The 22,495-nt window shown below is 60.4% G+C and overlaps 3 protein-coding genes across 3 annotated transcripts in view; all 3 read left to right on the top strand.

The window, feature by feature from the left end:
• Positions 1-473: 473 nt before the first annotated feature.
• Positions 474-3,969, top strand: PEX11B (peroxisomal biogenesis factor 11 beta). Its single transcript, XM_052797454.1, has 4 exons — positions 474-592; positions 702-817; positions 910-1,111; positions 1,510-3,969. Exons 1-4 carry the CDS (start codon positions 537-539, stop codon positions 1,874-1,876), a joined length of 741 nt encoding a protein of 246 aa, XP_052653414.1. The 5' UTR covers positions 474-536; the 3' UTR covers positions 1,877-3,969.
• Positions 3,970-8,141: 4,172 nt separating this feature from the next.
• Positions 8,142-12,707, top strand: LOC128145821 (toll-like receptor 2). The gene is made up of 2 exons (XM_052796544.1): positions 8,142-8,254; positions 9,651-12,707. Exons 1-2 carry the CDS (start codon positions 8,186-8,188, stop codon positions 12,195-12,197), a joined length of 2,616 nt encoding a protein of 871 aa, XP_052652504.1. The 5' UTR covers positions 8,142-8,185; the 3' UTR covers positions 12,198-12,707.
• Positions 12,708-12,864: 157 nt separating this feature from the next.
• The window catches only part of ITGA10 (integrin subunit alpha 10), a 12,425-nt gene continuing 2,794 nt past the window's right edge, over positions 12,865-22,495 (top strand). The window contains exons 1-24 of the mRNA XM_052796531.1: positions 12,865-12,992; positions 14,397-14,508; positions 15,037-15,134; positions 15,289-15,377; positions 15,487-15,601; positions 15,692-15,819; positions 16,565-16,713; positions 17,260-17,410; positions 17,573-17,738; positions 17,839-17,912; positions 18,211-18,355; positions 18,923-19,071; positions 19,165-19,308; positions 19,674-19,877; positions 20,006-20,136; positions 20,399-20,565; positions 20,748-20,890; positions 20,989-21,096; positions 21,176-21,261; positions 21,333-21,474; positions 21,790-21,882; positions 21,968-22,044; positions 22,170-22,253; positions 22,355-22,439. Coding sequence (XP_052652491.1) covers positions 12,941-12,992; positions 14,397-14,508; positions 15,037-15,134; positions 15,289-15,377; positions 15,487-15,601; positions 15,692-15,819; positions 16,565-16,713; positions 17,260-17,410; positions 17,573-17,738; positions 17,839-17,912; positions 18,211-18,355; positions 18,923-19,071; positions 19,165-19,308; positions 19,674-19,877; positions 20,006-20,136; positions 20,399-20,565; positions 20,748-20,890; positions 20,989-21,096; positions 21,176-21,261; positions 21,333-21,474; positions 21,790-21,882; positions 21,968-22,044; positions 22,170-22,253; positions 22,355-22,439 — 2,892 coding nt within the window. The 5' untranslated portion in view covers positions 12,865-12,940. The remainder of the gene's footprint in view (positions 12,993-14,396; positions 14,509-15,036; positions 15,135-15,288; positions 15,378-15,486; positions 15,602-15,691; positions 15,820-16,564; positions 16,714-17,259; positions 17,411-17,572; positions 17,739-17,838; positions 17,913-18,210; positions 18,356-18,922; positions 19,072-19,164; positions 19,309-19,673; positions 19,878-20,005; positions 20,137-20,398; positions 20,566-20,747; positions 20,891-20,988; positions 21,097-21,175; positions 21,262-21,332; positions 21,475-21,789; positions 21,883-21,967; positions 22,045-22,169; positions 22,254-22,354; positions 22,440-22,495) is intronic.

Here is a 22,495-nt window from a genome sequence, read left to right as displayed (position 1 = left end):
GGGCGCGGAGAGGGAGGGGCACGCCCTCCTTACTTACCCCAATCACAAGTGAGGGACACGGCGAGGGGGCGGGGCTCAGAAGATAGCTGTCCAGTCGTGCTGCAAGAATGATAATAATGACAGAGGAAAGAACGAATCAAAATGCAAAGCAGCGGAGGCGGAGGCAGGGAATTGTAACCGTCTTCTTATTGGTCGGGAGAAGGGGGCGGGAAATGGAAAAATTAACCAATCAAAGCCTTCGATACATATTTAGAGGGGGAGACCGTTCCAATTGCCCATTCACGGCCTCTGTTTTGATGGAAAAGGGCGGGGCCTGGCGCATCTAGCCAATAGGGATAAGCTGTGCGGGCATGAAGAGGGTGGCCTGGCTCTTCTGTGCTCCCGCCAGCCACCAGATGGCGCTAGGGTTCACCCTCCGCTCCCTCTTTGACCCGCGGCGGCTTCCGTCGCGCTCCCGGAAGTTGTTGCGCGTCGCGTCCTGTCCTGTCCTGCCGAGGCCCCGCACAGGGGAGCGACGCCTTGGGCCCGGCCCCGCCATGGAGACCTGGGTCCGCTTCAGCGCCCAGAGCCAGGCCAAGGAGCGGCTCTTCAGGTACGGGGGGCTGTCCGGCCTCCCCTCACCGGGGCTCGGGGGAGGGCGGTCACGGAGGCCCCCGGGGAGGGTGTGGGGTGTGGGCCCCCCCTCATGCTGTCTCTTGCAGGGCCGCGCAATACGCCTGTGCCTTGGCGGGGGATACGCTGCGGAGGAACGGGGCGAGCGCCGGGCTCTTGGCCAGCGTTCGGCAGCTGGAGGCTCACCTTAGCCTGGGCCGCAAGTGTGAGTGGGGCTGCCCCGGTGCTGGGGGGGCGGGGACCCTCCTTTATCCCCCCTCCTTCTTCTCCTTTGGTGACCATCCGTCTGTCCTGTAGTGATGCGCCTGGGTAGCTCGGCCGAAGCATTGGAGGCGGCAAAACGAGCCATTCACTTGTCGGACATGGTGCTGCGGTTCTGCGTCACTCTCAGCCACCTGAACAGGGCCATGTACTTTGCCTGCGACAACGTTCTCTGGGCAGGGAAGACGGGGCTCGTCCCCACTGTGGACCAGGAGAAGTGGGGCCAGAGGTCCTTCAGGTGAGGGGCTTGGACAGCTGCGAGAGCTGCTGGCAAGGAGTCAGTATGCTTCCCCAGGGAGAGAGCGGGTTTCTTGCTTCTTTTCTGCTGTCCCACAGAGTAGGGGTGGATGAAGGGGTCTGAGCTCCCTTCCCAAGCGCTGCGTGCAGGGGCTTCTCCTCTCCTTGCACTGTACCGATGGCAAGAGAGCTGGCGGGCGCTTGGCCCGGCTCAGCCCCTCAGCTGTCAGTAGAACGTGGACTGTTCCGCACAGGGCAGGTTTTTTAAGGCACTTCTTATTTTTGTGGCTGAAAAGGAAACAGTTAGAGGCTCCCAGCTTCACGGACTGCAATCCCCAGCACTGTTTTCCTGCTGTCTCTGCTCTCCCTGCCCCACCATTCCTCTTCCTCTTTTTTTAGGTATTACCTCTTTGCCCTCATCGTGAACCTGAGCCGGGATGCCTACGAGATCCGGATCCTGATGGAGCGCGAGGCAAATGGGAAGCGAGCAAAAGGCAACGAGAACGGGTGCCAGCTCCGGGCTGACAGTGGGCTCCAGCAGCTGGGGCTGAGGCTGCAGATCCAGCTCCGGCTTCTGATCCACGTCCTTCGGAACAACCCTCCTCTGCTACTGGACGTGGTGAAAAATGCCTGCGACGTTTTTATTCCCCTGGACAAGCTGGGGCTGTACAAAACCAGCCCGGGGTTTGTGGGGCTGTGCGGCCTCACCTCCTCCATCCTTTCCATTCTCACCATCCTTCATCCCTGGCTCAAACTGAAGCCTTAGTTGTTCTCAGAGCCTGCCTCCAGGCTCAAAGCCAGCGCAGGCAGATATGTGGGGACCCTGGGGGGTTACTCCTAGGTCTGGGACACGACTAAAGCTGACTGGCTCAATCCCGTTGCATGCGGCTGCGCGTTCACGTCACGCTTGGCTGCCGTAATAAACGGGTTGTGGAGACGGGAGAAAGGTAGAGGGAGTTTGTGGCGTTGGAGCCCGCAGGGACCTGCTCCCGCTGCCTTGGCTCCCTGCATTGCTGGTGGGGAGGGTGATACTCAATGGACCTAAATTTGGTTCTTCTCCCCATCGACTGTAGGGCCTGTCTGGCTGTTTTAGGGCTTTAATCTTTCCCCTCCCTATTTGGGAGGGTCTCTTAACACGGAGCTAGCCAAGAGGGAAATATTTGGGGCTGGAGAAAGCTGCCTGGGTCCTGGGTGCTTCTCCCAGACTGGGGGGGATGGGGTTTAAACCGCAGGGTGGGGGTGAGTCTAGCACTGGCTGGGCACATCCAGCGCCTGTTTTGACACTTTATTGTCCTTTTAAGAAACTTTTTAAGTGCAGACAGAGAGGGTGAGTTGAAAGGACTTTGACTGCGGATGAGCCGTACTCAGCTGGGCATTCAGAGGTGAGCTTGGGGTAAGTCTGTGGGGTCTTGGCCAGTTCCGCTCTGCCGGCTGGTCATGGGTTTGAGGTGAGATGGGGCAGGGTATTTCCCTGTAGGAGAATATTTGCTTGCCTGCACCTTCCCTGCAATCCCAGTGGGGAAGAAGTGACTGCAGCGAGTCGCACCGAGCCTTGGGGTCGCTCCCAGCCCTTCCCGCTTGGATCTCTCTGTGTCTGAGAACAGAAAGGGGATTCAGGCAGCCCGAGCTCTTCCCTGCAGCTGTGAAGAAGTTGAAATCTGTGTATCTGCCTCCCTCCCTCTGCCTGGCGCTGCGCAGGTTCATCCTGCTGAGCATTCGCTGCAGTTTGCTTCTCAGATGACCTTTTTGGTGGCTTTTCTGGGGATAAATCGGGGAGGAGACAGCTTGATGCTGTGATTCTCTGCGTCAGTTGTTCCCACCTGCTTTTCTCTCTGAGCTGGCACTGCCACCTCACTAAAATTGCCCACTTTCCTTGGTTTCTGTGACACTGGATAATGCTGTTTATGCCAGGCAGTGGGTTTGACCTGGCTCTAAAGAGTGTTTTACTTAACCATGGACTGAAGGACACACTTGGAGCTGACTATTTGTATCCAGAGGTGGGCTGTTCCTCGGTCCATCCCTGGGAGGGCAATACGGAGGGAGGGAGTGACCCCATGTGCTTTTAAAACCCGCTGGGGTGGTTTTTTTGAGCTTTAGCAGCTCTGCGCACAAACAGCTCGAGCTTCACCTGCTTCCAAGTACATCTGCGCGGTGGCAAAGGCTTGTCCCTGGGCTGGAAAACCATGGTTCCCTCACTTGAGAGCGCTACCTCGGGTTTGTTAGTTCAGACCCAGCTCCAGGACCTCCCTGGCATTTTCCATTCGGCATCTCCTGGCTTTCTGTGGGTTCTGGGGTGATACAGGCAGGGGAAAGGCTGAGTCGCTGGGAGAGGGTGGGCGTGTGCAGCCTGAAACTGAGCCGAACTGCCCAGAGCTTTAGCAAGAGGGAGTTTAAGTCAGCTGGATAACGAAGGAGGTGGCAGTGGGGTGTAAGAACATGGGGTCTTTCTGCCTGCAAACTGATTCAGTCAGGGAAGGTGCAGGGTGAGGTACTCGGACCCAAGTATTTGGATGGCAAAAGCTGCCCCCCCAGTTCCCCTCAGCTCATGGTAGAGCTGGAGCAAAATCTCAGCTTGGACTCAGCTACTTGGAACTCTTGGTGGAGAAGGTAAATCAGTTATGAGAGTGAAAGGCAGCTGACCCTAGCATGTCAGCAGCCTCTGTGTGCTGTTACCGCAGCAGTTTTAACGTGTTAGAGCAATATTTTACTTTGGCGGAGGTTGGGAAGGTACGGTGAAGGGCTGTGCGGCATCTTCTGCTCCTCATTCGCGTGTAAATACTGTGTTATAAATAGGCGTTTGCACTAATCACGGTCCTGTGGCGGTTTGCAGAGTTAATTATTAAAGCCTGGTTGCTGAGATGTCGCTATTTTCCTCTGTCTTCGTGATCCTGGATGGATGAACACGCAGCCCTGTGTGTCTGGCCTGTGTTGGGATGGGGTCTCAGACTCAGTCCTAACGTGCGTTTCCCAATATACCAGGCAGTGAGTGACGGGAACATCCCGGGGACCCATCCTCCCCCCCAGTATTTAGGGTCTTTGCTGCTGCCATCGCTGGGGAATGCATCAACAGCCCTTTTCCACCCCCCTTTCCCTCCCACAGTGGTGGCAGTGAGCCGAGGCCTCCTGCCCCCAGCCCTTTTCGGAGCAGATCGAGGGCGTCGAGTCTTTTGTGCATGTCCGGCAGGGCCCTGAGTCTTGCTCTAGCATCTGCAGCAAATCCCCCCCGCTGTGCTTTTGAGCGGGCAAAGAATGTGCAGGAGAAGGTGGGAAGGCAAACAAGCTCGTTTTGTCTTTTCCTTCAGCTCTTCCTCCCCATCTCCAGGCATTTTTTTGCTCAGCTGCTGTGGGCAAATGAGTTTGCCGGTGCTCAGCCCTGGCAGGGCAGGCTGTGTCTGGACTCCCAGCCTGCCAGAAGGGGCTGGGACTAGTTTCCTTTGGCCAGGAGATGGGTATGGGAGGTCTCTGGCACCACAGCAGGGTGCTCCTGGCTTTCCCCTCACCCAAGGAGGACAAACGGCTCCTCTTGGCAGGGGGGGTTTAGCCATGGCTGGTTTATCAAGCAGTTCAGCAAAGCCCACAGCAGGTCCCTGGCTATGGGAAACCTCCATCCATCACCTTGGCTCTGGGGAGGGACGGACAGAGGGACGTTCCCGTGCTCGGAGGGCTCTGCCGGCACCGCGGCCACCCAGCGCTGCTCCTGTTCCCCCATGGTGAGACTGGGGAGGGACATACCCTGGATCAGGCAGGGCTCAGCGACTCCGGTTTGCCAGCCTTCCCCCTAAATCTGCTTCCACCTTCACAGCCACCATGGGGGAGGCTCACCCCATCTGGCAATGGCTGAAGGTGGCTGAGACTTTTTGAATGATGCCACGGTTGCTGGTGGCTCTCTCTCCCGCCCCCCTCACCGCCTCCAGCAGCTGGTGGAAAACCAGCAGAGCCCTGTGGTAGGTCTCAGCAGCCGAAACCTCCATGAAAGCTGGTGCAGGAGCTGGCCCTCCTTGCCAGGTGCTGCCCACCGGTGCTGCAAGGTCCCACATGTTGCCCACCAAGATGACATGCACCAGCTGTTGGCACTGTGGCTGCTGAGGCCAGTGGGAGCTGGAGCAGTCACAGGTGCTGTAGAGCAGGATGATGCTGTCCACCCAGTGCGGCAGCTTCTCGGTGGCCTGGGGATGGGCAGAGCCTGGTGTTGGCCCCGGCTGAGACCCAACAAACTCATCATGGCTGAGGTATTGTGCTGGGGGGGGGTCTCACCTGGGCTTCCTTGAAACCTGGAGGCTTGGTCCTGCCCTGAGCTCCAGCTTCACCTGCTTTTAATGAACCATAAATTCCCTTAGATAGGGGAAAATTGTCACTGATTGGGCGAGGGTCTTCGTTAGCTGGTACTTAAGGCTGGTGCTGATGGGTGGGCTTGGGAGCAGGGGTGGCGGGGACAAGGGTGACCCCGCTGTGGAGGTCCCGGGGGTCCTCACGGTTCTGCCCTGCACCAGGACACGGAGGTCTGGGTCTCGGGGAGTTTCTACAACATATATGTATTTTTATTAATAATAATGTGTTCTATCTGTTTACATATATTTTTATATATATATATAAAAAATATTTAGTTTGTTTAATTTTCATAGTTTATTTACCTGTTTATTTAATTTTCATCCTTAATTTTACTTTCATATTAAATATGAAAGTGAAGGGGTTTAAGAAGTTTTTGCAAAAGTGGGACCCCCCCCCCCCAAATTCCTCAGAGCTGTTTTTTTATGCAGTGGCCTGGGTTAGGTGGCATCCATATGCTGATATTCCCCTAAATCTGGGTGGGGAAACTCTATTTCTTTGGGTTTCCCATCCCAGCCTGCTTCTTCAAACCTCTTGCCTCCATCTACCAGACGCTGCCAGTCTGATGAAATCCCATCCCTCCCTTTCTCAATGCCTTTGGAAATTGTTTTTGCCAGAGCACAGAGCTCTCCCCAGGTCTGTGGTGGTCCCTTGACCACCCGGGAAAACCTTTAAAGGGTTTTTCCATCCCGGTACAACCATTTTCCATCCGTCTCCCCTGTCTGCTTTTCCTTTGGAAGCATCTTCATGGCAGTTAAAGCATGTGGGACCATTGCGTGTCAGGGGTCCAGAGCCCCCCAGCCTCCAATGCTCCTCTTACATGGACAATTTTCTACGAAAATATCCCGATTACTTAGCAGGATCATCTTTAATAATAATAATAGAAATTCCATTTATCCAAGTATTTATTGGGCTGTGGACTATAAAGAGAATACAGATCATAGCTTGGGGGAGCAGGGTCTGGGTTTGAGCTGCTAATTCCAACTAATTAGCATTATTACTGATCTGATTACAACTAATTCAGATTTATTTCCAAAGCCTGTTGCCAGATGCCCTCCTGCCGCTGTGATGGGGCTTTCCCAGACAACAGAAACTCTGAAGCCGAAACCAGAGCCAGCAACCATCACCAAAGTTTAATTAGCTGTTACTTGGCTGGGACTGGTCCCACCAGGCAGGAGATGCTGGGGATGCTCCTATGATGGCTGTGCCCATGGTGGGCTTGGTGGGACCTCCAGATCATCACGGCAGAGCCTGGAAACATCAATTTAGAGCATTTTCTACATGTTTTTGTACATATTTTCTACTCTACAAAACCTCAGGTCCTTTAGATAAGGGAAAACTCACCACTAATTGGACGACGGTCTTTGTTAGTCGGTAATTAAGGAGAGGGGTCAAGGTTGGTCTTCTGGATGTGTCCCTGTTTCTGGCTGGTTCCTGGGCTCCTCCATGGGCGCTTGGCTTTGTGGCATGGCTGGACAAGTCCATGGGGGGGCTGGAGCTGGCGGAGGGGACTCCCCTGGGACCCCCCCTGAGTGGGGAGGGATGGAGTCAGGGCATTGCCAAGCCTGGCGGGGGGGAGCTTGTACTGGGGGGCTGTGAGGAGTGACTGGGGATGCTGGGATGGGCTGGGGATGCCGGATTGGGGGCACTGGGATGGGCTGGGGATGCCGGATTGGGGGCACTGGGATGGGCTGGGGATGCCGGATTGGGGGCACTGGGATGGGCTGGGGATGCCGGATTGGGGGCACTGGGATGGGCTGGGGATGCCGGATTGGGGGCACTGGGATGGGCTGGGGATGCCGGATTAAGTGCACTGGGCTGAACTGGGAGTGCTGGGCTGGACAGGGGACTTTGAGCTGGCTTGGGGGTGCTGGGCTTGACTGGAGGCACTGAGCTAAACTGGGGCCCCTGGGCTGGACTGGGGGTGCTGCGCTGGGGTCACTGGGATGGACTGGGGTGGGGGGCTGAGCTGAGCTGGGGCTCTGGGCTGGGCTGCATTGAAGGCACCAGGCTGGGCTGGGGGACTGGTGTGGACTGGGGGTACTGGGCTGAACCGGGGGTACTGAGCTGATTTGGGAGTGCTGGGCTGATTTGGGGACACTGGGATGGGCTGGGGGAACTGGGATGGACTGGGGGTGCCGGGCTGGACAGGGGGCTTTGAGCTGGCTTGGAGGTGCCAGGCTTGACTGGAGGCACTGAGCTAAATTGGGCGGTCCTGGGCTGGACTGGGGGCGCTGCTCTGGGGTCACTGGGATGGACTGGGAGGGGCTGAGCTGGGCTGGGGGCTCTGGGCTGGGCTTCATTGAGGGCACTGGGCTGGGGGCACTGGGCTGGACTGGGGGTACTGGGCTGGGGGTGCTGGGCTGAACTGGTGGTACTGAGCTGATTTGGGAGTGCTGGGCTGATTTGGGGACACTGGGATAGGCTGGGGATGCTGGACCAGAGCAGCAGGTTGGACTGGGGCTGCTGGGCTGGGGGCGCTTGGCTGGACTGGGGGGCACTGGGCTGGGAGTGCTGGACCCTGGCACATGAGGTCACATAACTTTGGGGTGCGGGGCGACTTTGGGGACCCGAGCCAGCCAGGCCCTCGGCACAGACCCTTGCTGCAAACCTCCCTGGGGACAAAGTACAGCCAGGGCTGGCAGGGTGGGGTGCTTCCCCCAGCCAGGGACAAAAACCTGTCCTCCTCCTGTCCCCGCCACACCACCTGCCGCCCCGGCCAGTTTGGCATTGCCCCTGCGGTTCCTGGATGCGGCTGTTGCTGTTCCCGCCCCGGCTAAGACCTGCCGAACTCGCTGCATCCCAGGTGCCACGTGGGGTGAGTGGGGTCTGGCCAGGGGGGCGAGGAGGGGGGAATATGAGGTTGTTTTGGGGTGACTGGTTGCATTTGGGCTGGGCTGGTGTTGGGAATGAGGAAGAGTTTGGTGCTGGGAGGGTTTTGTCAGGGTAAGACGAGGGTCACCCATGCCTCAGTTTCCCCACATGGGTGCAGCAGTGCTGTGGGGCGCAGGTGTTTCCTACGGGGGCTCACACGAAGGGACCCTGGGGGGGGCATCAGGGACCACACCAGCTCCCACAGGTCCACCACCACCTGCTCCCTCACCCAACTACCACCACTTTGGGGCATTTCCAGTGTTTTTCCTCCTTTCCATGCAAGCACAGGGAGCACTGTGGGGCGGGGGACGACAACGACAATTTTTAGGACGAAGCAGGGCGGCTCCCCCATGTCCCCCTCCCTGGGCTGGGGTCTGGCCCTAGACAATCCGGGCAGGACTGTGACCCCAGGGGGCCATACCTGGCCTGGCTTTGCCACTTCTGCCATCAGCATTGGGGCAGGACAGACGCCCGTCTGTTTTTCTCCTCCAGTTTCCTGGTTTGTTCCCCCCCGCCCCCCCCCCCCCCCCCCCCCCCCCCCCATAAAAATACCAAAACTCTTGGCTGCAACCGCTCCACAGCTGAGGAGCACAAGTTTGCCTCTGTGCAACAAAGCTAATTTTTAAATTCTTTAATTTTTTAATTTTTTTTTAATTGGAAAAAAAAAAAACCCACCCTAAAAATCAGCAGAAAGGCAAACCCGGGGGGGGACACAGCTTGCTGGAGCCCCCCCAGCCCCAGCACAGGCTTGGAGGAGGAGGAGGGGTTGGGTTGCGTGTTTGCACTGGGTTGGGCCCTCAGCCTGTGGAATCTGGTGTGCCAAATCCCACGGGATCTGGTCGCTGAGCTCCGTTCTGGGATCTCGTCCCCAAGGCGCCCTGGATCTGGTGTTGGAGACCCCTGGAATTTGGTCCCTGACCCCCCTGCTCCGGGATCTAATCCCCTTGGGATCCAGTCCCTGATTCCCACCCCCCCCCCCCCCCCATTTCCTGATCCCCCTGGGATCCCATCCCCAATACCGCCAGGATCCATTTCCTGATCTGTGGGATCCAGTCCCACACCTCCCACCCCCCAATCCAGTCCCTGATCCCCAGGATCTGATCCCCCTGTGATCCAACCCCACCCCCCACCCCCGCCAAGATCGAGTCCCCGATCCCCCTGGGATCCAGTCCCTGAGCCCCCAAGGGAGGATTTACCTGTTCCCATCCTACTGGATCCAGGTGCCACCTCCCACACCCCCACACCCCCCCCGGTGCCTCCCCAGGGGTTGATCCCAGTGCTTCCTGGGGGGTCGGGGTCCTCCCCACATGGCACCACTGACCCCCCCTCTCCTGCCACAGGACAGCTCCGCAGGGATGCCCGGATGCCCCTTCCAGCCCTGTCCCTGCTCCTGCCACCAGCAGTACCTCCCCAGCCACCCTACTGCCATGCCAGAGGCCACGCGGCCTCCCCCAGCTGCTGGCACCCGGGCGGTTTGGTGCCTGGTGCTGTTGGCCCTGGCAGGGGACACGGCGTGGCAGCCGTGCCGCATTGATGCCGACAACCGGACGGGGCTGTGCAAGGGGCAGGACCTGGTGCGGGTGCCCCGTGGCCTCCCCAGCGGCCTCCGCAGCCTTGACCTCTCATATAACAAGCTACAGGAGATCACGGCGGGCGACTTCGCCAGCATGACCCAGCTACGGCACTTGGATTTGGGCTACAACAACATCTCCCGCATTTCGCCGAATGCTTTCCTCTCCAACCCCCTCTTGGAGCACCTCCGGCTCTTCAACAACTCTCTCAACTGCATCCCGGCGCTGGCGTTGCAACCGTTGGTCAACCTCCGTTGGTTGGACATGTCCAACAACCTCTACCGCAGCGTGGCGTTGGATGGCATCTTCGGCAAGCTGCAGCAGCTGCGGGAGCTGTCACTGGGTGGGCCGCTGCTGCGGGACATCTCCCAGGGGGACTTTGCCATCTTGAAGGACACAGCGCTGCAGAAGTTCGCCATCAAGTCGGCCTCCAGCCTGCGACGGTACGAAGCCGGGGCTTTCTCGTGGCTCAACACCACGGAACTGTGGTGCGACATGGCCTTGGACGAGAGCGCAGCGGCTCTGCCGGTGATGTTGCAGGACCTGCGGGGCAAACCCCTCAACTACCTGCGTTTCCGTAACCTCTTTGAGTTCACCTACTACACTGGTGACGCTGATCCCTTTGACGGCTTGGCGGAGTTGCAGATCACAAAGTTGGTCTTCTACCGGGGCAAGTTCAATGAGAACCTCCTCCGCTTGGCCCTGCTCAACGTCCAACGTTCCCACGTCCGTGACTTGGCACTGGTGGCCATTGACTTCGCCCGCTCACCGTGGCAGAACAGCTCCGGCATGGAGGCGCCCGCCCCACGGCTCGACCGCCTCTTGCTGCAAGACATCAGCAACCCTGATGTCCTGCGTTTCGACTGGACCTTCACTTGGTTCAGTGGCGTGGCCGCCCTCTCCATCATCAATGTTAACTTCAACTATGTCCCCTGCGATGCTTGGGGCGAGATGCGTAACGTGGAGGCCTTGGACATCTCTGGCAACCGCCTGGAAGACAGTTATATCTATAACCAACGCTGCCACTATGAGGGTGTCATGCCCAAGCTGGAGATCTTTGTCTTGGCCACCAACCAGCTCCTGAGCCTGGCTGTGGTGGCCGCCTTGACGCGGACCTGGCCCCAGCTCACCCGCCTAGATGCCAGCCACAATGGCTTGGGCAGCCTGCAGGAGACGTGCCAATGGAGTCCTACCTTGCGTTGGCTGGCCCTCCACCACAACCGGGTGACGGCAGGCACCTTTGGGTGCCTGCCCACCACCCTTGAGTACCTGGACCTCTCCTACTCACAGCTTGACCGCTTGGACATGGACTACTTCACCCGAAGCCCCTGGCTGCAGGAGCTGCGGTTGAGTGGCAATAAGATCAAGTTCATCCCCTCTGAGTGGAGATGCCCCCGTTTGGAGGTGCTGGCCATCGACGACAACTCCTTTGGCGTCATCAACCATGGCTCTTTCATCAATATGCCGCGGCTCATTAGCCTGGCAGCTGGCAACAACCCCTACCACTGCACCTGTGACCTCTACCTCTTCTTGGAGGAGACATGGCGACGGGGACGACCCACCTTGACCGACTGGCCCCACAACTGGACCTGCTACCATCCCGAGCCACTGCTGGATACAGCTGTGGCCGCTTACGCCCCGCGTCCCTTGGAATGCAATGTGCCGGCGCTGGTGGCCGTGGCGGTGGCCAGCACGGTGGTGGCAGTGGTGGCATGTGCCGTGCTCTGCTGGAAGCTGGATGCCGGTTGGTACCTGCAAGCCACGTACCAGTTGGTGCGTGCCAAGTATGGCAGGCGGCGGACAGGTTCCACACAGCGATGCTCCTACCATGCCTTCATCTCCTACAGCTGTGCCGATGCCAGCTGGGTTTGCCGGGAGCTTCTGCACCGGCTGGAGAGCACCACACCACCATACAGGCTCTGTATCCATGAGCGGGACTTCATGCCAGGCCGTTGGATCATCGATAACATCGTGGAGAACATCGAGAGGAGCGCCAAGGTCATCTTCGTCCTCTCCCGCAGCTTCGTCGACAGTGAGTGGTGCAACTATGAGCTCTACTTTGCCCACCAACGTGCTGTGGGGCTGGGCAGCGAGGACATCATCTTGGTGGTGAAGGAACCCATCAATGCTCAGGGTTTGCCCCGGCATTTCTCCCGGCTCCGGAAGATGTTGGGCACCAAGACCTACCTGGAGTGGCCCCATGAACCTGGGAGACGACCCTTCTTCTGGCTTCAGCTTCGTAGCCTCTTGGGCAGCCCTGGGGGACTCGGTCCTGCTGCCGGTGAGGAAGAGACAGCCGTGGATGCCACCACGTAGTGGTGGCCTCTCTTGCCTTGTGTCCTTCAGTAGCTGGAAGGTGGTCTTGGGGTGCTACTGCGTGCTGGGGATCCCACCTGCCTCGGTTTCCCCTGCCAGGGGCGTCTTGAGGAGCTGGGGTTTGGATGGGGGGGATCCTCACCAAGGTCACCCCATCTTCTCAGCCTTCTCCAAGGGACAGGAGATGGGGACAGTGTCCAGGAGGTGGCACTGTCACCCGGAGGACGTGTCAACCCTAAATCCACCGAGAACCAAGGATAGCAGCGGGCACCCCAAAACTCCCTATCCCTACACCCCCAGCCTGAAGTCAAGGTCCCCGGGGAGAAGAGCCAGGTGTCCCGGCCACGGTTGTGGGGTTCAAGCCTTCCTGGGGTTGGCGACACCGTGGGACACGCTTCCCACCCTGTGCAGGGACTGCTTTGCCAGGAAAAGGGGAAAATCCCCTTCAGCAGCGCCCCGAGCATGCCAGTGTCCCCCCAAACCCCACATCCCCTTGCCCCCTTCTTCCCTCTCCTTTTTTTTCCCCATGTTTTTCTCCACTTTGCCTTTTTTTCCTAACTCCGTCCCTCAAAAAAAAACCCACTCCGGCTGTTTATTTTTAGCAGCCAATTGAAGATGAAGGAGGAGGAAAAAAAAATATTAAAAAAAAAAAAAAAGAGGAAAAAAAAAATATCCTGTACGGAGACAGAGTAACCTTTGAGCTGCTCACGGCCGATGCTGGCGGCTCCAGCGACAGTGGGGCGATGGAGGGTGGTAGGTGCCGATGGCTTCTCCCCATGCTGCTCCTGCTCCCAGGTAATGTCCCCCCAAAATCCAGCCAGATTTGGGAAAAAAGGGTTTTTTGGGGGGGAGAGGGATGTGTGAATCGGAGGCATTTGGGGATGCTGCGGGGTTGGGGGGGGGCTGGTGCTGAGCTGGGTACCCATTAACCCGGAGCTCAGTGATGTGGAGATGCCTCCGCCGAGCTGGTCGGGGGGGGTTGCAGGAAAAGCACCTGGTTTTGGTCCTTATCCCACCTCCTCAATATATTTTTTGACTTTTTCCTGCTGGAGGGGGGACCCCAAAACCTCCCCTGGGTTTGGGGATGGGGCCAGGAAGGGGTCGGTGCCAGCATGGAAGGAAGCCAAACCCCACTAAGAGGAAATAAAAAAAAAAAAAAAACCTTTAATGGAAAAATCTACATTTTGGGGGAAAAAAAGACAAAAAAACGGGTTTTTTTTTCTCCTCCCCCCCCTCCCCCCCAAGGGAAAGGTTGGTGGCTGGGGCCCCAGCCAATCTCTATCCCATCTGGGCACGTCCACGCTCCCCCACCGTGCCTTGCCGGTGGAGAAACTGAGGCATGCAGCCAGCGCAGTGGCCCTTGGCCTCCCTGTGCCTTGGTTTCCCCATCCAGAGCTGGGAGAGAAGGAGAGGGGATGGGGGGGGTGCAGCACTTTGTGACTCTTTTCAAGTTTGGAGGCAAACGCAAACCCCTTGGGCCCCCCAAAATGGAAACCCCCAAGTTGCCCTGTCCACCCCAGAGCCTGCTGGGTGCTCAGTGCTATATGTGGGGTGCTTGATGCTGCATGTGAGGTGCTGGGTGCTACATGTGGGGTGCTTGGTGGTGCATTTGGGGTTCTCAGTGCTGCCTGTGGGGTGCTTGGAGCCACACATGGGGTGCTCAGCACCCAGCACTCAGGACCTCTTCCCCCCTCCTTGAAACACCCACTTCCCCCCCTGCCCGGCTCCCCCCCTTTCCCCGCAGTTTTACCCCAGCAGGGCGATGGGCACCCCAAGCACCCATGGATGCCAGGGCCGTGCCACGACTCCCCAGCCAGCCTCTTCATTCTCCCACCCAAAACCCACCAAGGGGGGGGCTGGGGCGGGGGGGCATCGCCCTGCCTAATTATGGGGTTGTGGCTGGCAAACAAGGCAGCTGTGGCACGGCCATTGCAGGTCGCACCCATCCCCATGTCCTCCCCCCCCCGTTTTAATTCCCCACTGGGTGGGAGATGGGTGCTCCCAGCAGCACCCGAAAAAACGGGGGGGAGGGGGGTTTTGCATGCCCCCCGCAGTGCCGAGGCCGTCATGGTTTGGGGGTTGTGCTGAAGCAGTCCCGTCCCTATAGATGGGTGTAGGGTGGGGGGGGGCCGAAGGATGCCTGGGTCCATGGGTGCCCCCACCCTCAGGTCTCGCCATCCTGCCCCCGCCCCCCCCCAGGTCTGTGTGTGGGGTTCAATGTTGATGTGAGGCGCCCGTGGCTCTTCCATGGACCGGCCGAGGCCCAGTTCGGCTACAAGGTGCTGCAGCAGGCGGGCGGCGGGGAGAAGTGGTGAGTGGCACCCATGGGTGGGGGGGACAATAGGACACCCGTGGGGCTTTCTTCCCCCCCCAGCACAACCCATGGGGCAGATATGTGGGGCAGGGCTAAGGGATGGGGGGGATGCGTGGCTTGCGATGCCCTGAAGAGGGGAAACTGAGGCAGGGAGCCGGGCAGCAAAGCCCCCTCGGTGTTTTCTGGGGGCAGAAATGGGATTTTAAGGTTCATTGTGGATTTGTGCTTTGCCCTGACACAGCTTGGGAGCAGGGGGGACATGAAAATAAGGGTCCCATCAGTAAATCTGGGGGGGCCCCAGTGGCTGTGCTGGTGGTTGGGATGCCGATCAAAGGGAGGACGGACAGCCAGCCAGCCAGACGGACGGAAACCGCTGGCAGCCTGGTGGCGGAAGCACCGTGGCACGGTGCCGGTGGCGGGGGTGGGCAGGGTTTGGCACTGTGCCCCAAAATGCTGCGGCCGAGCTGGAGCAGGGTGTTGCCGGTGACCCAGCCAGTGTCCCCTCACGCTGCCACGTCCCCACAGGCTGCTGGTGGGGGCCCCCTGGGACAGCGACCGCCAAGGTGACGTCTACAAGTGCCGCGTGGGACCCCCCAACACCAACTGCACCAAAGCCAACCTCGGTACCACCATGCCCCATGGGGATGGGTGGCCATCTCTGTACCCGGCTTTGCCCTTTCCAGGCTGGCATTCGCCCCGGTGAGACTGCCGGCGGGGTTTGGCAGGGGGGGTCTCACCCCACTACTGACCCCTGGCATCTCTTTCCCTGGTGCCGAGGATCCGCAGCCCCGTGGCTCTCCCCAACCCCAGGCCACAAAGTGCACTTCGGGATGACCCTCCTGGACTCCAAGGATGGCGGCTTCGTGGTGAGAGGAGCCTCCCCCAGACAGAAACTGAGGCACGGCCAGGTGCAGGGGCCGGGTGCCAGCCCATGCTCTGTGTCCCCGTGTCACCCTGCCCCCCCCCCCCGGCCAGGCTTGCGCCCCGCTTTGGTCCCAGGCGTGTGGCACCTCTGTCTTCAGCACCGGCATCTGCGCCCGGCTGGACGGTGACCTCCGGCCGGTGTGGACCATCGCACCTACGGCACAGCGTGAGTGGGGGGATGGCTGTGGTGTGCGGAGCCCCATGCCGGGATGTTGCCATGCTGTGCCAGTGTCAGCTGCGTCCCCCCCCTTGGCAGGCTGTTCCACCTACATGGACATCGTCATTGTCCTGGATGGCTCCAACAGCATCTACCCCTGGTATGAGGTGCAGAACTTCCTCAGCAACATCCTCAGCAAGTTCTTCATTGGGCCCGGACAGATCCAGGTGAGGTGGCATCCCCAGGGCTGTGCCAGCGTCCCCAGGACCGTGCCATCATCCCCAGGGCTGTGCCGGTGTCGCCGGGGCAATGTCATGCCCAGGGTAATGTCATTATCCCTGGGGCAATGCCATCCCCTGGGTACTGCCATCATACACAGGGCAATGCTGTCATCCCTGGGGTGATGCCATTGTCCCCAGGGTAATGGTGTTGTCCCTGTGGCAATGCCACCCCTGGGGCGATGCTATTGTCCCCAGGATAATGGTGTTGTCCCTGTGGCAATGCCACCTTTGGGGTGATGCCATTGTGCCCAGGGCAGTGCTGTTGTCCCCAGGGCAATGCTGTCTTCCCTGGGGTGATGCCAGCCTTGGGGTGATGCCACCCCTGGGGTGATACAATTGTCCCTGGGATGATGCCAGTATCCCCAGGGCGATGCCATTGTCCCCAGGATGATGCCATCCCTGTAGCAGTGCCAACCTTGGGGCGATGCCACCTCTGGGGTGATACCGTTGTCCCTAAGCCATGCCATCGCCCCTGGGGTGATGCCATTGTCCCCAGGGCGATGCCATCATCCCCGCATTGATGCCACCCCTGGGGCTATGCCAGCTGGGGTTGCTTTCAGGGTGGTCGAGGGTCCACTTTGCTGGCTGGGGCTGCGTTGCGGGGAGGGGGGGATATGCTGCGCATTTTGGGGGGGACATTTTGGGGTGGGGGGGCTGAGCCCATGCGCTGAGCACCCTGTCTCTGTGGCAGGTGGCGGTGCTGCAGTACGGGGAGCAGGCGGTGCATGAGTGGGTGCTGGGGCAGTACCAGACAGCAGAGGAGGTGGTGGAGGCAGCCAAGAACATCAGCCGGCAGGAGGGGCGGGAGACACGCACGGCCTTCGCCATCCACCAGGCTTGGTGGGCACCAGCATCGGGAGTGGGATCAGGGTCGGGATTGGGATCGGGGTCAGGATCGGGGTCAGGGTTGGGATCGGGATTTGGATCAGGATCAGGATCAGGGTTGGGGCCGGGATTGAGGTCAGGGTCAAGGTTGGGGTTGGGATCCGGGTCAGGAGCGGGATCAGGACTGGGATCAGGGTCAGGATTGGGATCAAGATGGGTTGGGGTTTGGATCAGGATCAGGGTCAGGATTGAGGTTGGGGTTGGGATCAGGGTCAGGATTGGGATTGGGGTCAGCATTGGGAGCGGAATCAGGACTGGGATAGGGATCGGGGTCAGGATTGGGATCAAGACTGGGGTTGGGGTTGGGATCGGGATTTGGATCAGGATCAGGGTCGGGATGGGGGTTGGGGTCGAAATTGGGATCAGGATCAGGGTCAGGATTGAGGTCAGGGTCAAGGTCGGGGTTGGGATCAGGGTCAGCATGGGGAGCAGGATCAGGATTGGGATCGGGGTCAGGATTGGGATTGGGATCGGCTTCACACCACCCATCCTTTCTGACAGCACCGAAGCCTTCAGCCCCGAGCGGGGCGGGCGGGCAGATGCCACCCGGCTGATGATTGTGGTGACGGATGGGGAGTCCCACGATGGTGAGGAGCTGCCCGAGGCACTGGCAGAGTGTGAGAAGCACAATGTCACCCGCTATGCCATTGCGGTGAGCACCCCAGCCACCTCCCTGCCCGCCAGTCAGGAGCAGGCACCGTGCCTTGGTTTCCCCATTCCCCCTTTATACCATGCTGGGGTGGGGGACCCCCATCCTGGCTGTGTTGGGGTCAGGATCTGGCCTCCAGCCGATGCTGGACCCCCCTCTCCCCAGGTGCTGGGGCACTACCTCCGCCGGCAGCAGGACCCTGAGGATTTCATCCGTGAGATCAAGTACATTGCCAGCGACCCGGACGAGAAGTATTTCTTCAATGTCACCGACGAGGCCGCCCTCAACGACATTGTGGACGCCTTGGGTGACCGCATCTTCAGCCTGGAAGGTGATGTGGGGTCAGATCCGGGCCTGGACCCCGGGAAGGGCTGCAGAAAAAACAGCTGGAACCACATCTGGAGGAATACCATCTCCTTCCCCCACCCCAGGCACCCACGGGTACAACGAGAGCTCCTTTGAGCTGGAGATGTCCCAGATTGGCTTCTCTCTCCATCTCCTGGAGGTGAGGCTGCTGGAACAGGCAGGATCTGGCCCGGGGAAGGGCTGGAGGGAGGGGGAGGGCAGCAACCGCCTGCCCCGGGGGCTTTGCAGAAGTGGAAAATAATCCTCAGCCCATCCTGGGCTTGTGCATCCCCGTCATGCTGGGCACTGAGTGTCCCAGATCACATTTTTGGGGAGGGTTTGGGGACAGTGAGGCATCACCATGCACGCGATGTCCTCGAGGCGTGACACGTGCTTCCCCCCCAAAGCTCCCATCCTGCAGAAGCATCGTGTAACCCCCTCCTTCACTTCCCTGCCAGGACGGGATCCTCTTCGGCACAGTGGGAGCCTACGACTGGGACGGGGCTGTGCTGGAGGAGAGCCGGCGCGGCCGCATCATCCCACCCCGGAAAGCCTTTGAGAAAGAGTTTCCATGGGAGCTGAAGAATCATGCGGCTTATTTGGGTATGGGGGGGATGTCCCGAGGGATGTGGGGCGAACTGGGGACGCTCCGTGTCCCAGACATGTGGGGCAAATGGGTGATCATCAGCAACTGAGGGATGCTCGATGTCCCAAGGATGCTGGGTGCCCCTGGGATGCTCAGGGCCCTGAGGATGCTCAGTGCCCCAGGAATTCTGGGCAAACCAGGGATACTCAGCACCCGAAGGATGCTTGGTACACTGGGAATGCTCGGTACCCCAGGGATGCTCAGTGCCCCAGAGATGCCAGGCAAACCAGGGATGCTTAGTGCCCCAGGGATACTCAGTGCCCTGGGGATGCAGGGCAAACCAGGGATACTCAGCAACCGAAGGATGCTTGGTGCCCTGGGTATTCAGGAGGGACTGAGGATACTGAGCACCCTAGGGATGTGGAGCAAATGGGATGCTCAGTGTCCTAGGCACGGCGGGGAAACAGGGGATGGTGGGTGCCCCAGGGGTGCTCAGTACCCTGGGGACACAGGGTGGCCGAGGAACGGCCCCACCAGCACAAGGGCTCTTCCCTGCTGCTGACGCCCGGGCTCTCCCACCTCAGGGTATGCCGTCTCCTCACTGCGGCTGCCCGGTGGGCAGCGCCTGTACGTGGCCGGAGCCCCTCGCTTCCAGCACAAGGGCAAGGTGATCCTCTTTGAGATGGGCACCACGGGAACCGTGACAGTGGCCCAGGCACTGACAGGGGAGCAGGTAGGTGCTGCTGGCGGGGGGGAGGTGGCGGGCAGCCATGGGAAGGGGCTGCCGGCAGCCCCCAGCCTCACACGACCCTGCTGCGACCCACAGATCGGCTCCTACTTCGGCAGCGAGGTGTGCGCCCTGGATGTGGACAGTGATGGGGTCACTGACGTGCTGCTGGTGGCAGCTCCCATGTACCTGGGTGCCCAGAGCAGGGAGACGGGGCGGGTGTATCTCTACAGAGTGGGGCAGGTGAGGGGTTGGGGGGGGGATGCAGAGGCATCACAGTGGGTGCAGGGGGATTGGGATGCACAGTGGGGCTGGGGGATGCAATGGGATTGGGGGACACACAGCAGGGTTGGGGGAACAATGTAAGGTCAGGTGGATGCAGCAGGGTCAGGGGGATGTGGTGGGATTTGGGGGGACTTGGCAGGACACAGCAGGGGTTGGGGGGGGGTGTCACAGCAGGGTCAGGGAGATGCAGCAGGGCCGGGGAGGACACACAGCCCAGGGGATCCCCCTGCACTCCCCCCTCCACCTCCCGGGCCTCACATATGGAGCACACGAGGCCGGACCTGGCACCATGGGGTACCGAGGGCTGCCTTGTGCCCCTTCAGAGGCTGCTGGCCCCTGCTGGCACCCTGCATGCCAACAAGAAGCCGCAGGACTCCCGGTTCGGCTATGCCCTGGCTGCTGTGCCGGACCTCAACCATGATGGCTTCAATGATGTGGTGGTGGGGGCTCCGCTGGAGGACGGGCACCGTGGTGCCATCTATGTCTACCACGGTGCCCCGGGCACCCTCCTGCCCAATTACAAGCAGGTGAGATGGGACCGGGCGGGGGGGCTGGGGGGTCTTGCTGCCATCTGGGGGGGGGCTCCGTTAGGTTGAGCACAACCTTATACAAGACAGCAATGAAGCCACTGCTCAGCCTGCTCTCACCTCCCCAGCACATCGAGGCGGCGGTGCTGGGTCCAACCCTCAGCTATTTCGGGCGCAGCGTGGATGGGCAGCTGGACCTGGACGGGGATGGGCTGGTGGACCTGGCCGTGGGGGCGCAGGGGGTGGCTGTGCTGCTGCGGTGAGTCCTGGGGACAGGGACACGTGGAGAGGACAGCTCTGGGCCACCGCGCTCTGCAGGGCCACTCGGCTCAGTCCTGCCTGGCAGGACACTTCCAGGCATCTCCTGGACTCCCCCGTGCCTCAGTTTCCCCTTGCAATAAGAGGAGGAGAGCCTGGGGATGGGGCAGGGATGGATGTCACAGTCCCCATGAATATCCTGGTGGGATTCAGGGGACAGTGCTGTCCCTCCCTGGGGTGTGACACTGTCCCCTTGCTGCCAGCTCCCGCCAGATTGTCCAGATCAACACATCGCTGACTGTGGAGCCACCAGCCATCAACGTCATCCAGAAGAACTGCCAACGCGGTGGCACTGGCGCTGTCTGCCTCCGGGCCAGGGTCTGCTTCCGCGCCAGGACCCGTGCCCGGGTCCAGCAGGACAGGGAGATCGGTGAGTGCTGGGGACTGGGGGGGATGTGCCAGGTGCCAACCCTGGAGCATCCCTGCAGCATGCCCAGGGTGTCCCCTGGGCTTCTCCAGGACCATCCCTGGAGTGTCCCCAGAGCATCCCCAGGGTGTTCCCAGCCCCGTGGGTGTCCCCAAGCACTGAACCCCATCCTCATCCCCACACAGAGCTCCGGTACAATGTGTCCCTGGAGGAGAGGACACCAGGAGCCCGGGCTGCCTTCGACTCTGGTGCCCGGCGGCTGCTGGAGCGCCGCCTTGAGCTCTCCCTGGGGAGGCAGAGCTGCCTCCGCTTCCCCTTCCACGTCCTGGTGAGCCACGGTGGGACCCCTCCCTGGGACATGGGTGCCTTTTTTCAGCTCCCCCAGGAGCACGGGGGGGCTAACAGGGACCCCTCCACCCTCCCCAGGACACCACGGACTATCTGCGACCCCTCAGCTTCACGGTGAGGTTGGCCATGGCTGAATCCACTGGGCCAGTGCTGGATGAGAGGTCCCCCACCACCATCCGGAAACTGGTGGGTGCTGGAGGGGGTGGCTGGATCCAGGATCAACCCTGGTGCTTCCAGCACCAGGATCAGACCCGGCTCCTTCCAGATCCCCTTCTTCAAGGACTGCGGGGAGGATGACAAGTGCGTCACGGACCTGGTGCTCAGGGCCACCATGGACATCGTGGGCTCCAGGTATGGGGTGTCCCCAGGGCTGAGCTGTGTCCTGGGAGCCCCCGGGGCTGTAACCTCCCTCGCTGCTGCAGGCAGAGCCCCCATGTCCTGCGCAAGGGCAGGAGGAAGGTGGTGGTGGACGTGGTCCTGGAGAACAAGAAGGAGAACGCCTACAACGCCAGCCTGCTCCTCCGCTTCTCCAACAACCTCCACTTCTCCAGCCTCACGCTCCAAGTACGGGGCCATGGGGGGATCCCCCAGACCTGTATGGCCCCCCCAGTCCCTCCAAGACATCATAGTCCTTCCAGCCCTGTACAGACTCTCCGGCCCATCCCAGGACAAAGATTGGGGTCTCTCCAGTCGTTTATAGACCCTCCAGCCCATTCTTATCCCCAACCCATCCCAGGTGGGAGTCCATTGGGTCCCCCAGCTGATCCCAGGTGGGGTCTGTGTAGCCCCCTCACTCCTGTGCTCATCCCGAGCCCCCCAGCTCCAGCCCCCTATGCTCCTGTCCCCGTCCGGCTGTAGGTGATGTCCCCCTCTCCACAGGACACCAGCCCAGTGAAGCTGGAGTGCACGGCGCTGCCGGGTCACCGCCGGCTCTGCAGTGTTGGCTACCCTGTCTTCCGCTCACTGGCCAAGGTAGGGGACCGGGACACCCCCTGGGCCACCCCCCTGGGACCCTGTGCACCCATCCCACCCCGCTGACGGCCCCGCTTGCCCCCAGGTCTCCTTCACCCTGGAGCTGGAGTTCAGCTGCTCCGTCCTCCTTGACCAAGCTGAGGTCACCCTCGAGACCAGCAGGTAGGAGCAGGGCTGGGGCAGGAGGGGGGGGGCTGTACCCCATAGGTTGGCCGAGGCAGTGGGTGTGTGTGTGGGGGGTCTCGGGGTCCTCCTGAGCTCCCTACAGCTGCATCTTCCCCCTCCAGTGACAGCACCGAGGCGACACTGGAGGACAACGCGGTCCAGCTTTCTGCCCCCATCCGCTACGAGCCCGACCTCTTCCTCTCCAGGTAGGCCTGTGGGGGGAGCAGGGCAAAGCTGCGGGCGGGCTTCATGGTGCTGGGGATGGAGGCAGCAGAGTCAGGATCTGACCGCACTCTCATCCTGGCAGCGATGCCAACCTGCACCGGTACGAGGTTCACCCGCTCGGCACCTTCCCCCATGGCCCCGGCCCTGAGTTCAAGACCACGGTGAAGGTGAGGACATATGGGGGTGTGCGGGGGGTTGTGGGGTCCTGGCTCACACAGCTCTC

This window comes from Harpia harpyja, chromosome 9 (assembly GCF_026419915.1).
Source record: "Harpia harpyja isolate bHarHar1 chromosome 9, bHarHar1 primary haplotype, whole genome shotgun sequence".
Taxonomy (NCBI): Eukaryota; Metazoa; Chordata; class Aves; order Accipitriformes; family Accipitridae; genus Harpia; species Harpia harpyja.
The sequence above is the reverse complement of the archived record's forward strand: the minus strand, read 5'-3'. Positions and strand labels throughout refer to the sequence as shown.

Coding starts and splice junctions, on each gene's coding strand:
- PEX11B (XM_052797454.1), top strand. CDS start 537: ATGGAGACCTGGGTCCGCTTCAGCGCCCAGAGCCAGGCCAAGGAGCGG. Junction 593..701: donor GCCAAGGAGCGGCTCTTCAG/GTACGGGGGGCT, acceptor TGTCTCTTGCAG/GGCCGCGCAATACGCCTGTG. Junction 1,112..1,509: donor TGGGGCCAGAGGTCCTTCAG/GTGAGGGGCTTG, acceptor CTCTTTTTTTAG/GTATTACCTCTTTGCCCTCA.
- LOC128145821 (XM_052796544.1), top strand. CDS start 8,186: ATGCGGCTGTTGCTGTTCCCGCCCCGGCTAAGACCTGCCGAACTCGCT. Junction 8,255..9,650: donor CATCCCAGGTGCCACGTGGG/GTGAGTGGGGTC, acceptor CTCCTGCCACAG/GACAGCTCCGCAGGGATGCC.